The sequence below is a fragment of the Toxorhynchites rutilus genome, chromosome 3, assembly GCF_029784135.1.
Source record: "Toxorhynchites rutilus septentrionalis strain SRP chromosome 3, ASM2978413v1, whole genome shotgun sequence".
Lineage (NCBI taxonomy): Eukaryota > Metazoa > Arthropoda > Insecta > Diptera > Culicidae > Toxorhynchites > Toxorhynchites rutilus.
In genome coordinates, this window is record NC_073746.1 from 249,423,649 (window position 1) to 249,438,978 (window position 15,330).

Below are 15,330 nucleotides of genomic sequence, written 5' to 3' on the forward strand. Positions count from 1 at the left end.
CTTCAGAGAAACTTAACACTGGATGGTAACACGGATCGAGGAGTGCAACTCGTTCCGTTGCCGGCATCGTGTCAGCCAGATCTCTTGGCGCTGTGGGATCCTGCCGGCCGGAACACAGCGCGCACGGGTGTAACGGCCACGCACAGCCACATTTGATGGTGCTGAAATGGAATTATAGTGAATATGTCAAAATAAAAATGGATTTATTGTGATATAACAATCAAGTAAACAATGATAATTTGTTACTGCAGGTCTCATATTTATCAGTTTAATATGGTTTCACATTACCAGATATATTGAACTCTAGTAGGGGAATAAACTAATACAAAATTACGTAAGAGCAATACTACATTGTGCATATAAATTTCTCTGCAGAACGTTCATCTATTAAAGTCGACGACATAGAAAAAAATTAATGAACAGAGAAGAAACGAAAAATAAAGCGAACAAGAAGGGAAGTAGATTAGCTAATGTTGAAAGAACACAACCAAGAAAAAAGTTCAAACGGAACAAAAAAAAACAAAAGATAACAATAAAACTAAACGATAGCACCGATCCGCGAACATTAGGGTGGTACGGAAAAAAATTATCATCGAATTTAAAAAACTGAACATGTACATTTTGTTGATTGGTCCAAAAAAAGACCAATGCTAAATTTCAATTCAATCGGACATGATTTAGGGGTGCCTCAAAGCGCTCAAAGTTTTTTTTTGATCCTCGAAAACATGTACATATTTAATAATATCATCAAAATGACTTAACGAAATTAAATGTCTTCACAGTAAGTCAAATGTCTTCAAAATAAAGACATGTCTTCAAACCTGGCAACTCTGGCCCCAAAGTTCCGATTCTGATGCCAGTTAGATGGGAAGGAGACGAAATGACTATAAAAGATTGCCTGACTAATTTCCAACAACGAAATTCCACGCTATCAATTGAAAAGCCGAAATCTACTATTCTAAGCCGAGCTTGACGTCTGAAGACTTTTATGAAGTTTTCAGAGAGAAAAAAGATGAGAATCTGAAATTATCATCAATTTATTTACTTTGAACAAAAATGTCAAATAAATGATTCTCTGGTTATTTTTCAGGTAAGGTAAGCTTCATTGTAGTACATACATTCCAACGCAAAACTTCGTACTGTAATGTTATACCAAATTATCCAAAAATGACCAACTAGTCCCGCCCTACCTTTCTTATACGGCAAAAATCCGTTTTTTAATATGGTTTTCGAATCGTTTTTCAGCCATTTTTTGATCGCAATCAATGAAGACAGGGTCAGTACAGAATGCGGTTTTCAGAACCCTTCTTCTTCCGCACTGTTTGTCTTTCTGAGGGTTTACTTCACTCATAGAAAAAGTAACAACATGCGCTGAAGTGAATGTATATAGAGAACCTGGCTAGGTAAATACATATTGTATCATTTGCTTACCAATTCCTGCAATCATTAAGATTCAAATTGAATTATACATAGAAGTAATTAAAAAGAACTGATTTTTCCCTGATTTTCGTGGTTTTTTCAGATAGTCGACACCCTTATATAATGACGCAAAATATCGCTTAGTAGATTAAATACTGTCAAGGTTGCACAAAAGGATCGACGATCACCAAGCCGAAGAATGGCGGTCAGATGTCTGTCATTTGAATTTTTTTTGATTGTATGTTCAATCACCCAAGGAATCCCAAACTAATTGGAAAATACCAAAATAACCGGAAAATATCGAAACCACCGGAAACCCAAAAAAGAAAATAAGCTGCTTTAGAGCTTATTTCGCATGCATACATACCTAGGTCGGGCAACTTTTTTGGAAATGATGTGCATATTCGCAGTCTGCAGCAATTTCCTTTTCCGAAAACCATTCCGATGAAATGGGCGCGTCCGACAGGACGCACCATTCTGATCGTATGCTCCGTTAGGGGTCGTTGTGCTGCTTGACGCCGCATCGTAACTATCGTCCAGAGGTTTATTGTTACCGGGAAGCGTGCCCCGGTATCCATTAACAGATTGCTGCGGAGGTGCCTGCTGAGTGGTGGGAACTTCTTCCAGCGTCACGGCACCCTTGTTGATTTTAATCTTGTTGTGAAGTTCGTTGTATTGTCGGATGCGATACTCCAGGTCGGCGATTTGCGCCTGCAACCAGGTCCATCTTGATGCCACCGAAGCACGATCTTTCGCCCAACGCCACGCTGCTCGCTTAGCACTGAAAAAGGGAAGAAAAACGATAAAAATGTGTTCAGTCAACGGTTGATAAAAGAGTGCAAACAAAAACCTAAGATATGAACATATTCATGTTAGAGAGGCATCGAACATTGAAAATACACACCATGTCAACATTCAAAATTGTATTTATCATGTGTTCGCAGCGCAGAGGGCCGTCTAAACACGACATTGAGCCAAGAACAGGGCCAACAATCGAATGTCCGCCATTCATCTCACACCAACAAATAACGCTGGTATGTCCCAAACGAAATTCGATGAACGGACACCTCCATTTAAAATACAGCATTGATATTCGTTCCATTTATCATTGGTGCAACACTGTTAGCATCGGTAGTTCACCGGTAAAATTATCGTATAGCTCGAATACGAACGAAATGCGACATAAAGACATAATAAGATAATTGAGAAACGGCTATCGCAAAACTTCCGTAACGCAGTGCAAGCAAAAACATAATTCTCGCGTGCCGCGACAAGCCGATTGTGATTAGCACACCACGAAGAGACAGCACTAATACTGTCGCGCTTTTGTACCGACTATGACGGCGATTATTGACAACACTTAATCAATCTGCTTGCTAGTTTTTGTTGATACTTTGTGAACTAGTAGTACCTCAAATATGAACCATCATCGCATGTTTTCCTCCCACTATGACCGAAAGAAAGAGAAAGCATCAGCAGGAAAACTTCCCTACGCTCCCCCCTCAATGATTCCATATGGTTCGAACAAACGTACACAAATGTAACTCAACGCGCATTTGTGTGCGATGAATAAACCTCCTACAATTTTACCATGTTTGTGAAGTTCTCCCGTGAGGCCTCTTCACTACTACGCACACAAAAAATGGCGTGCAAAGGCAAGTTTTTTCGCCTTCTTCCCAGTGCTCAATACTCAAGGATCCCAGATGGCAATTACCTTGTTAATACGTTGGCGTGAAACTAAACTTAAGTGAAATGGCAAAATCCAGCTCACTACCCTTTGAAAGGCGATTGAAGAGTACGAGAAAAACTTAACATATACTGCACGGGTAATTCTAGAATACGAATGTGTTCATATGAGAGATACTCAAAATCCACTGTACTAAGGTTCTAAGTTCCGGCGTTTAATGGCAGCGCGTTATGGGTAAAGAATGGACGGATCCAATTTCTTCTCGTAAGCACACACTTGAAGCGAATCACCTCGAATTTTGCTACTATCGACTGAGTAACATTAAAATTTCCGTGTCCACTAGACTAACGATGGGATAAGGAACCGAGTTCAAACCTCATCAATATTTAAAGGCTGAGAAAAAGTTACAAACAGTGATACCAATGTACTGATTTTTCAAGGACTTACCAAACTTTTTGGTACTTTTCCCGATGTACAACAGTCTAGTCAGTCAGACTTGTTTTCAGATTCGCAGGAACAAAATTTCTATTTTTCCTACATTGTCGGTGTATCGATTTTGCGATTTTTTGCTTTTTCATCGACCAATAACGAACAGAGATGTAGAAAACAAGCGAGATGTCGAGGTTTCCAAATTTTATAACCTTCCTGATGATTACTTTTCCAAACTCTCAAACTCCACGTTACTTTACGTTATATAAATGTTACATATTTTGCAACAAATTTTAGTTTCTGTCATTCTCATCAATCCTTATTTGAGAGTATGTATCGTAAGTACATCAAGAAGAAGTATATTTTTAAGTATGTGGAAATGATTGGAAAAGCATGTTTGTTTGCCAATATCAATCAATCAGCAGCTGGTCCGAATTAAACAGATAATTGGTCCGGAATAGTCTCCTCTATTGGCAAGTTTCGTCTCGCATATGAATACTTCTAGATATTCGCAAACAACCCATCACGAAAAGCCTTCTCTCCCGACATTAGCGTCACCATCGTTATCAACACACAATTTCAATAACACTAACAGTTTACCTGTTTGAAATTTCAAAATCTCACGCACGAAAATATCGATACACAATTTATGACGGCTATTGCGTTTATAAAAGATAAGTGGGTATGCCGGAGACAAAAAGTCGCACGGGGCCATATCAGGCGGTACGGTACTTGCTCGATGGTATTTACTTGATGTTTGGTCAAATAATTCGGTACAAATTCAGGCTGTGCGATGGCTCAAAATCCAAGAATTGTCGGTTCCACATTTCTGGCCGTTTGCGACGTACAGACAGACACTAATGTTCGGATGGCATTAAAACCTGACAGATGTACATCGTAAGGTGGTACCAACATAGGAAAAAAAATCTAGCGGTTCCCGCATGCACGGTAATTTTAAATAAAAAAATTCCTAGTACTTTCTGATCATAGTTTAAGCACTGAAAAGAAATCGGAGTATATACTCGAGTCCGCTATACAGACAAACGTACAAAGATTCAACCTAATCAAATAAAAAAATTTTGGTATCATTAACTTCCTAATAACTGCAATCAGGGGTCGGCATAGTCATATTCAACTGACGATAGTCAGCGGACTATGAAGAAATTCCCTTTTATATCCAATTGCAAATGACTTTTGGCTTTTTCACGCAGTTTCTCCGTCAACATGACTCAAAAGTTAGTCGGGTGTTTAGTCGCTATCTCCCTCTACGACTCGACTATCTCATTTCATTCTTCCCCGTCAAATGGACTTCATTACATTTTGGAGTGACTCCCCTGAAAGTTTCTCTCTCTCATGTATTCACGTACACATATATCGATGTTTGAGTTCAACGTGGTTTGACATATACTAAAGGTGTGCTAGATTGTTTTGTATCGTACACAAAAATTACTCACACATATAAAATAGCGTTCAATGTTGTGTTCAGAACCACTGACAAATTTGTGAATTTTGTTGATTTAAGCCCGTTTTTCTGTATGTTTTTTCACAAAATTGAAGTCGGAGACAAAGTGAATTGAAAGTGAATTGAAATGAACACTATTTACTAAAACTAACGCGAAGACCTTCACAGCATACCTAATAACTGTCAAAGTTCGTTGGGTTGAGTTCACGGTGGGTAGACAATAAACCGTCCATTAATGGTGTAACTACTTTTTTTGCATCAGAAATCAAGTTTTCGTTTCATTTTATTTGAACGTAAAAATAAGATTGTGTACGCGGGTAAAGATTTGTGTCGGGGGGAAGTAGAAATGGGAACTGAAGTCAGTTGAATGAAGAGACAAAATTGTATTCATTAGTAACGTCAATTAGATATAACAATAAGTATTAACTAGAATAGTTCATCAGTCATCCTCGCTCTCAACGCTCGTCGATTCATCTTCTAGTCACTTTCTGTTGACGGCGAATGCTGAAGTAGTCCTAGTCGAATCGAAGCTATAGAGAGGAGAGTCGATATTCATTTTTCATCTTCGAAGATTTCGGGCCCTGACAGCAATAATCAAAATTCCCATCAGCGTTATAGATTTTTTCCAGATTGGTGATGAAATTCCCTGATGTTCCCTTATTTTCCCTGACATTATTTGAATTCCCTGATATTCCCTGATATTCTCTGATTTTTAAGGATTTTCCAGGTAGTCGACACCCTGACGAATCTATAGTTCGCAATAAATAAATAAAGAAATCTTGTTCGTCTTTCATAATATGTTATGTATCACTGATCTTTTAAGGAAAATAATAATTTCGACCAGTACGACATTCATGTTCAAATTTAACACGACCGCAAAGGGTTAATAACAAATATAATAAACAACATTTTTTTAGGCACGAATTATTTGAATAAAAAATCTTAAATTCAATATCCATATACATATTTGTTTCGATCGCCAGAATGGGTAATTTTTCCCACACGTAAAATAAACGTAAAATATCGCAAATGCACATCCCAAGATAACATGCTGCAACATACTCGACCGACGGTATGGTTCGACATGTATTGTACACAGATTTCAAATGGCATGAAAATAATCACAAATTGTCTGCCTCTCGCGGAAGGAGACGTTGCACAGCGTTGCCATTTTTGTTTCGCACACATTCACGCCACCGCCTTCCACCATGCAGAGCAGCAGCAGCAGCGGATGACCGCTGGAAACGTGGTTCGACCTATTGCTCGCGCTGCAATCTAACTCTTTAAGCGAGTTGTTGAAAGAGATCTGTCAACTGTAAATGAACAAAAAGCCGTGTTTCATGTAGTATTGATTTCCGTTTGCAACGGTTTGTCTGTGTGTTGTGCTGCGTGAGGCGTGAAGTGGTGAGACAGAATACGAAAAGGCCAAGAACTACTACCGACGGGTTCGGGTGTGTTTATTGTGTGCAATGTGACGTTCTCGGTGGTAATTGTAGAATCGTAAAAAATAATGCTACTGATACTAATTTTAATTGGGATGATTATGGGTAAGTAGAGTAGAAGAGTAAGTCAGGATAAAAGTAAATGTATGGTCCTTGATTCAATTGAATACTAAGTAGAGGACTTACCATATGCTAACATCTGGTGTCGAGAATCCCATTAACTTCGGAAGCAAAAATTGAATATATTTTGGGTAATTTTTAGTTTAGTGTCTTCCACTGACTTTTTGGCCCGTTAGAATAATATAATCTCATCACTCAACATTCGCGATCTATTAGAGATTATTCTACCGGACCAAAACGTCAGAAGCGACAAGTATTTGATGACACAACTAGAACACATGCATTTAAAAATCGTGTGCATCATAATTTGGGATGCTAATACAACCCACCCAAAAGAGAATCTAAAGTGACAATTAGTTTACGAATCATTGATTTGCATCTTCTCTTAGGAGTCATCTACTAAAATTATTTTGGTTATACATTTTTACAAAACTGTGTGTGTAAATTGAGAGTATTGATCACTGAGACTTACAGCTACAAATGAAATATAAAAAAATTGTTTACCCTATGATCAGAAAGTACCGGGAATTTTTAAATAAAATAAAATAGAGTTGAATTTCAGGCAACTTTATTTTATCTCCTTCAAAAAATGATCCATCAGAAGCAATATACATGTGCCAATGCTTGACCCAGTCTTCCATGCATCCCTGGTAGGTGACAAAGGGATGGGGATCGCATTCTCTTTGATCTCCTCGATCGACTGAAACCTCTTTCCACGAAGTGGCAACTTCAACTTGGGGAACAAAACAAAGTCGCACGGTGCTGTTTGGTTTGGATGTTTGGTCAAATAATGCAGTACGATTCGGGCTCGGTGCGATGGCGCGTTATCATCATGCAAAATCCAAGAATTGTCGACCCACATTTCTGGCCGTTTGCGACGGACGGCCAGACACTAATGATCGGATGGCACTAAAACCTGACAGTTGTGCGTCCTAACACATTAAGGAACACAAAGAAATCTGTAAGACATACGCCAGGGACCGCACGTTTTGGGGCAAATTTGTACACTTCATTTGTTAGGATTCCACGAATGAGATATTTACCGCCGAAATACGGAACAATTAAATGTCACCGTAGTTGAATTTTGTTTGTTTATTTTTTGGTTTAAAATTTGTTTTGTTTGTGACTGGTTTATATATATTTTTGTAGTTAGTGTAAAATTTGTTCAAATGAAAAAAACAAATGTAATTAGTAATCCTAACCCATTGTGCTCCAATGACGAGGTAACGCTTGGATGAGATATGAATCCCATCAAGCTCACTGGTGACAATCACCAGAAACGGGAAGGATGAAAGGAATAGAAAAGAGGAAGAAAAGGCCGGAAAAGGGGGAGAGGAAAGGAGTAGTTTAGAAAGAAACCGGAAAGGATTGACTCGGCCTTTGACGCCAGAGATCGGGAGCAAGATAGTCAGGAAAGATTGAGATACGATGATTGAGAGTGAATAGTGATGTGATAAGAGGAGTACGTTTGTGGTGAATCGATAAAGAACCAAGTACTTTAGGAGCTTCATCTCTGGCCACACTCGCTCTGATTCTACCTTTAAAGGTTCAGGCTATGTGTAACTCCACCATCGCAGAAGCCTGTAAGGCAACTCATATCCCACCATTTGGGAATAGTTTCATCCCGTACGAGACATCTATACACGACGGAGAAACCACCGGACGAAGACAAACCTGAAGAAGGACATCATCCAGAACCTGGCTCCTTCCAAACTCAACGATTGAAGGTACGCTACTCCTCCCCTTTCCAACGACCAACGAAATAAGTGCACTAGGAGCTTACAAACCACGAGAAAAATAAAAGAAACTAGTAAATTCAACTCAGTTGTGATTTTCGCAAGAACCAGTCCCTTCTACTTCTGGTGGCGTTTAAAAGTTCCCCCTAGTTACGCGCGTATGTGTGTGAGTTCTCCCGAGATCGGAAGCCGACCCTGAGAAACGGTGAGGTGAGTTAGTTGGGCAAAGAACCGAGCAAAAGGTATCATTGAAAGTTCGTTTCCTTCGGTGTGGATGAGACGAAGGCGAGCCATCGGTAGGCCTTGTTAGATTCTTGGCAGACCAAGGATTCAATCATCATGTGTAGAAATCACGGGTTATTTCGTGATCCATCCGTAACAGACGGAACGCGAAACACGAGGAAACTCGTGAGCGGTACGCAATGGATGCGTGTTTCGTGTCGAGAAAACTCGTGAGCGGTCCTTAATATGTGCAGACAGATTGGACCATGTAGAGTAGTGCGGGGCAAAGGTGCGCACATAACTGTTGTCGTCCAAATAACTCTTAAAATACAAGCAAATAAAATTCAGTTTGCTTATTGAATTGTAACTATATATATTACCTTGGAAACGTAGTACAGGTCGATCATACATAATCGCAATTTCACTTTCAACGTTAAATTTCAATTCCAATACATAATCGAATCACAAAAAAGTGCTTTTTCCCCATAGTGGGGGCAAAGGTGCGCACTTATTGAATTGTACTTCTGAGGCAACTTGTAAAAAAAATGAATGCTTTATCATTACCAGAGTGTGTAGGCACCATCCAGCGGGGAGGAGGGGGGGTGCTGTATGATGTTTTTTAGGTGGAGATGGGTGGGTGATATACATACCACGTGGAAATTTTTGGGAGGGAGGAGACTGACAATATAAGATATCTGAAAATGTCCAACATTCGAAACAGATTTTTTTTATTAACAAACTAGCTGACCCGGCGAACTTCGTCCCACTCACAATTGATATATTGATATAAATCATTTCGAACATTCAAGTTCCCACAAAAATTATTTCTATAATAATAATACATAATCTATAATCGCGGTATTTTTTTTTTTTTGACATATGAACCTTATACAGACTAAGACGCCTCAATCCTGATACTGTCTGTTTAAATCCGTTGCTCCGTTCTTGTATTAAATCGTGAGGAACGGACACCAAATCATTTTTATTGATATAGATCAAGTTTATAAATACATAGTTACCTTCACTTGATTTATTTGAAACTCATTGTTGAAATCAAATCAAGAATACAATATTTATTTGAAGTTCATTGTGAAAATATAAACATAAACGAAACATAACTGTTATTAAATTGAATGCATGGTGAAAATCCGACATTTTTCATTTGAAATTCATTTTGAATTATTTTTAAGCAGTTGTTTATTTTTCTTCCTCATCTTGGATTCGGTTTTGAGGATTCCGACGCTTTGCCTTGGAGCGCTGTTGCTTCGTTGTGATGTTGTGTGGTTCCTAGAGACAGACGATGGTTCCTCATGAAGCTAGAATCCCAATCTTTTCCTGCCAGTCTTGCAACTTGGTTGAATTGGTGCTGGAGATTGTTAGCTTCCGCAAAATCAAACGCCAGGCGCCGTAAATCTTTGAGAGTCATACCATAGAAAACTTTGTCCAGTGCTCTGCAGTGGTCCGCCAAATCCTCAGACTGCTCACTCGTAAATACTGGTCTGAACCGCCCTAGATGCTCGCTGGCACATCCCAGCAGAAGTAGACTAGTCAATAAAAGAAGATTGAAATCATAAATCCCCCACTGGTATGAGCCTCTTTCTCCGAGCTTATACAGAAATATCTAGGTCTGCCGCAATCCAACGCTTCGAGACTCCCTTCCGAAGCCTCTGTCGGGCCATTTGAGCATTTCTGGAGTGCATTTCTTCAAATTAGTTTTGTTCTTTCTTCTCGTTAAAAATTTGGTTGAAAAAATTTTATTTTTTTTCAGAGCTAAATTCTGGTGCGAACTTTTGCCCCACAGCCACTGCACACCTTTGCCCCACAAGCAATTTTTGAACTAATAGAATTTTAAAAAAAAGTTCTTGAACTTTTTCACAAAAACGAGTACGCACTATTATCCACCATAGAATGAAGGTTTTCTTGACAGTGTAGTTTCGAACTTTCCAGTTTTTTAGGTAAGTTAATCATCAACTCCAAAACTGAAAAAAATAGATCAAAACATCGCAAAACTTTTCGGCGTTACTTTCTGTGTGTTAGAGATAGGAAATTGCGTCATGTAGGGGAGAGGGGGTCCAAAATCCGAATTTTTAGCGTTACGTAATTTGTGCACGAAGCCAAAGTTCCGTGATCTTATCTTTTCCAAAAATGCTTCAGTCGTTCATTTTTCGGTTCAGTATGAACAAACTTGTTGCTGTCAATATTGTTTCAGTGCAAAGTCTGCTGGAGCTTCACCTAAGCTTTAAAAACAGTGCCTCGCATCTCACACGAAATTTCAGGATTTGTCTATCGTAAAATTTGAGCGAGAACTCAGAACGCTGACGTCATGTAACGATTAATCACCTCCATCTCTTCTTTGTCTCAAAATCTGAGTAACCTGACACTCTGATCCGTCTGCAATTTCTTTTTGGTTGTTCAAGGACTCGTCTAAACCAATGTCAAAGTATAGCTCACAAAGTTTAATCGAGCTCAGATTCAGAGTTCGTGGCAAAGCCAAAACTCATCATAAAGCTCATTTTATCACGCTTTAGGTACACCTCAGCTTTTGGTGTCATCAAAATTTTCTAATTACTGCAATAATCAATAATCTAATTCGCGGAATTTGATGTTTCCAGCTTGGTGACGAAATTCTCTGGTGTGCCCTGATTTTTCCCGACTTTGTTTGAATTCCCTGATTTTCAAGGATTTTGAAGATAGTCGACACCCTGGTTTATGCTTTAACATGTTTCGCGTGCAATCATATTCATGCCTGTAATAGATGGCAGAGACTATTATGCTGAACGCAATCAAATATTTATGTAGTTCCAATCTCACACCCTTTCTATTTTTTTATACCAGAATGGCACACTTTGATTCACAACTGTTAACTGATTGAGAAATATTTCAAAAATGTTTAGTCATAATGAACCAAATCTTAAAAATGCTTCATTTAGTTCAGTCAGAGAGGACCATGTACATACGGGCAGCCAAATAAGTGCCCTTTCAAGCGTGATACTTGATGTTTTTTACAATTATCATACGTCAAAGTATTGCCAGTAAAAATTGCAGAGCACTAAGCTTCAAGTTCGTTTGTCTCGAATTAATAAAAATGTCACATGGTCCGGTCTGACTTAACACCGACCATATCATATTATAATGATCAAACAGTTGACATTTTTCATAAAAATCATGGCTCGAATCATGATTTTATGAAAAATGTCAACGAAGGTGGATATGACCTTAAAAAAAATCACAATCAAAATTGGACATATGATACAGGAAATTGTAATTTTGGATAGCCGCGATCGTATGTGCAAAATTTTCAAAAAAGAATCGAAGAGGGTCAGAAGAACAAAAATTCGTAGCTAGAAAAATGTATGAGATTGAAAAAAAAATCCTTCATCCTCCAAACTATCTACATTTTGTTTCCATTTATTACTTGAAAAGTTGTAAATTTAGAACTATGTATCCAGTAATACTGTGAACAGTGATCTATGTTATTCACTACGGATCGCGCAACCCAATTAAATATTGATCATGTGTTGCATGTGAATCATGTGAAATTAGCCCCCGAATTATAGCAGCTTGACTAGCAAGACTGGACGAATCGTAATTTCGCACTATACCATGCGTTACGCTGGAAACAAATAGATTTATGTTAACATTTTATGGTGGCGTAATGTGTCCTTCCTATGTATTGCAAGAAGACTCGTGTGGCTATTTATCATTAGCATATGTCGTACCGGCTATTGCAGACAACACGCCAAAACTTGAATGAACATGAAAGATATACACCCAGATTCTACACCCGTTTTGCGCCCCACAGCAAGTCTCCACGGAAGAACCGATTTTTTCGTTGCCGTACATATGTCTTCCTTAGCCGGGTTCAGTTCAAGGTCTCCCGAACTTCTGTTGTATACAAAAGAAAAGAAGACAAAATCTACCGTGCAGTAGCGTTATCACAAACACACAACCATTCAGCAGCAGTTGTGTTGTAGTATCCGCGTGGTTTCACGTTCGAGTCTTGCGGCAATAGGGAGCGCCGAAAGGATGAACACAACTTAGATGGAAAACGCGCATTGCAAACGATTAGCAACGAGGGAAATTCATCCGCGAGCGATTTCGCAACACCAAATGTTGATTTCAAGTCGGCACTTCTGAGATGTGTCCGGCGTGCTTGCGCGTTCGATTGCATCATAATGGGAGCATCGAGGAACGACGCGAGAAATGGAGCACCTGTCTGTGCGAATTTACAATCATCAGTTGGCCAGCTCGCATGAAGTGAAGTCTAACCGGTAAAAGTGGTGTTGGGGTACTACAATCGATTTTATAATTAGTTAGGTCACGCTGCGCTCAGAAACTTCGATTCAGCCCGCTACGCAGGGTTGCCGTAATAAAATCTGTGTTTCTGGTCTGAAAAAATCTTTTTATCTTAGTTTTTTCTAAAAAAAATCTGTATTGAAATATGTATTAAATTCAAAAGTCCAATTTTTAAACATGATGTTAGCTTTAGCATCATTGATTGACATAGTTATTATTGATTATGCGATGCTGAGTAAGATAAAGTATTCTGGCCTCCGAATTAATCAGGGTGAGTTCAGGTGTTTCAGTTTGTTTTATTAAATTCAACAATCAATAACATAACGTGGATCAAAAAACAGTAGAATAAGTTTGGTCATCAAATCGTTTAAACGGTTCAAACTTCGTTTATTTTTTTTTTGTTTCGGTCGTTGTGGGCGAATTCAGCGTTTTCAATGGTTACTATAAATGTCTAGGCCACAATGTGTTTTTCTAATTCGACTAAAGTCTTGTCCAGTTAGAATCCGTACGCGTTGCACATTTTACAGCGGCACAGTCAGTGGCCGCTGCAAGAAAGTTTTTACAGCGGTTTGTTTACAAATGTTTCCTCTTCTGGTGGTAAAAGTTTCAAATTTTTTCGTGCCGTAAGTCCGGAGTTATTCCACATGGAAGACAGAAGAAGAAAATTAATCTTGCACACCCACGTTGACAATCCAACGTGGTCGGGTGCGAAGATCGCGAAACAGTTGGATATCGCTAAAACTACCGTATGTGATGTGCTCAGACGATTCCGCGAGCGGAACAGCGTGGACCGGGCGGTTCAAAAGAAGCGTCGAAGCGGAACCTACGATCGTCAGCTGAATTGGAAGGTGTTGAGAACCGTCAGAGCAAACCCTGGACTGTCCGAACATGATATCGTTCAGAAATACGGTGCCGCTCGTAGTACCGTTCGACGAATCATTCACCGAGCTGGACTTCATTCCTACAAAGCAATCAAGCAACCAAATAGGACGATGAAGCAGAGTCTAGTGACGAAAACTCGCGCTCGTAAGTTGTATTATCAGGTACTAACGAAGTACCATGGATGCCTGCTCCAGGATGACGAAACTTATGTAAAAATGGACTTCGGCCAACTTCCGGGACAAAAATTTTATCTTTCCACGGCACGAGGCGATGTCCCCGCCAAATTCAAGTTCATGTTCATGGACAAATTTGCCAAGAAGATGATGATCTGGCAGGGTATATGCACCTGTGGTGCGAAGACGCCGGTTTTCATCACTACAAAGACCATGGATTCGAAATTGTACAAGGAAGAGTGCCTGAAGGAGCGTGTGTTGCCTTTCATAAAGGCACACAATGGTCCCGTTAAGTTTTGGCCTGACTTAGCGAGTTGCCACTATAGCCGGGAGGTTCTCCAGTGGTACCGCGACAACGGGGTGGATTTTATCGAGAAGGAGTTCAACCCACCAAACTGCCCCCAATTCCGCCCAATTGAAAAATATTGGGCGATTATGAAGCGGAAGCTAAAGAAGACCGGAAAAATGGCTCGGGACGCTGCAGGGATGACCAGATTCTGGAAAAAACTGGCCACAGAGGTCGACACTGCCGCTGTGCAACGTTTGATGGGAGGAATCACCAGAAAAGTGAGAAGTTTCATCAGAAATGAAGAAAAATAATTTTAAGGACATTTTTTTGTAAAAGTGCAAGAATATATCTTTCTTTTGGTTGATCACTCTTTTTTGTATGTCATTCTATCTCCGAGATATAAATGATTTCTTCCGTACGGATTCTAACTGGACAAGACTTTAGACCGATTTTCTAGTCCGTGTTGGGGCAACGCCTTGCGATCTACACGAATATATGGGGAATTAGATGCTCTATTTCCAACGCTATTTTGACATATTAGCTACAAGAAATTTTATAATTGCATTGCAATAGATTGTTAGGGAATGTTCAAATCGATTGGTACTAAATCATCATAAATCATGAAACCGTCATAAAATGTCTGAGCATGAAACACACAAAAATGAATATATGTACTCCCCATATATTTTCGAAAACGTAATCCTGCGTCAAGACGTCTCGATCCTTCTTTAAGATCATTTTTTAAATATACCAAAGAACTTTGAAAGCAAATGAAATTTCACGACAATCACCCCGATTCTGCATTCCGCCAGATTTGCATTTCATTCGTGTTACAATTTCGCATTCCCTATATCGAACGTTTTGCCCATTTAATGTTCGAGGAGAAACAGATCGAATGAAATGCAAAAACAACCCGAACGGACAACGAATAGAATTTTATCAAATCGTTCGAAATATTTCGAATCAATCGAGATACAGAATAGGGGTAAATAAGAGCGCCTTTTTATATTTTGCATTCTCTGTGCTAAAGTAAGAAAAGATAAACAGTGTGATTTATTTATTAGTAGCTGACCTGACGAACTTCGTCCCGCCCAAAATTGATTTTTTGATATGAATTCTTTCGAACATTCACATTTTCTTAATAAGCGAACGTTTGTGGTTTCAATCGCAGAG

General features: G+C 39.2%; 1 protein-coding gene across 2 annotated transcripts in view; it reads right to left on the reverse strand.

The window, feature by feature from the left end:
• Positions 1–15,330, reverse strand: part of LOC129775550 (uncharacterized) — a 93,358-nt gene that overhangs the window by 19,578 nt on the left and 58,450 nt on the right. For both annotated transcript variants that reach the window (XM_055780405.1, XM_055780406.1), the window contains exons 5-6: positions 1,787–2,200; positions 1–161 (exon numbers count right to left, since the gene is read on the reverse strand). In XM_055780405.1, the coding sequence (XP_055636380.1) occupies positions 1–161; positions 1,787–2,200 (575 nt within the window). The remainder of the gene's footprint in view (positions 162–1,786; positions 2,201–15,330) is intronic.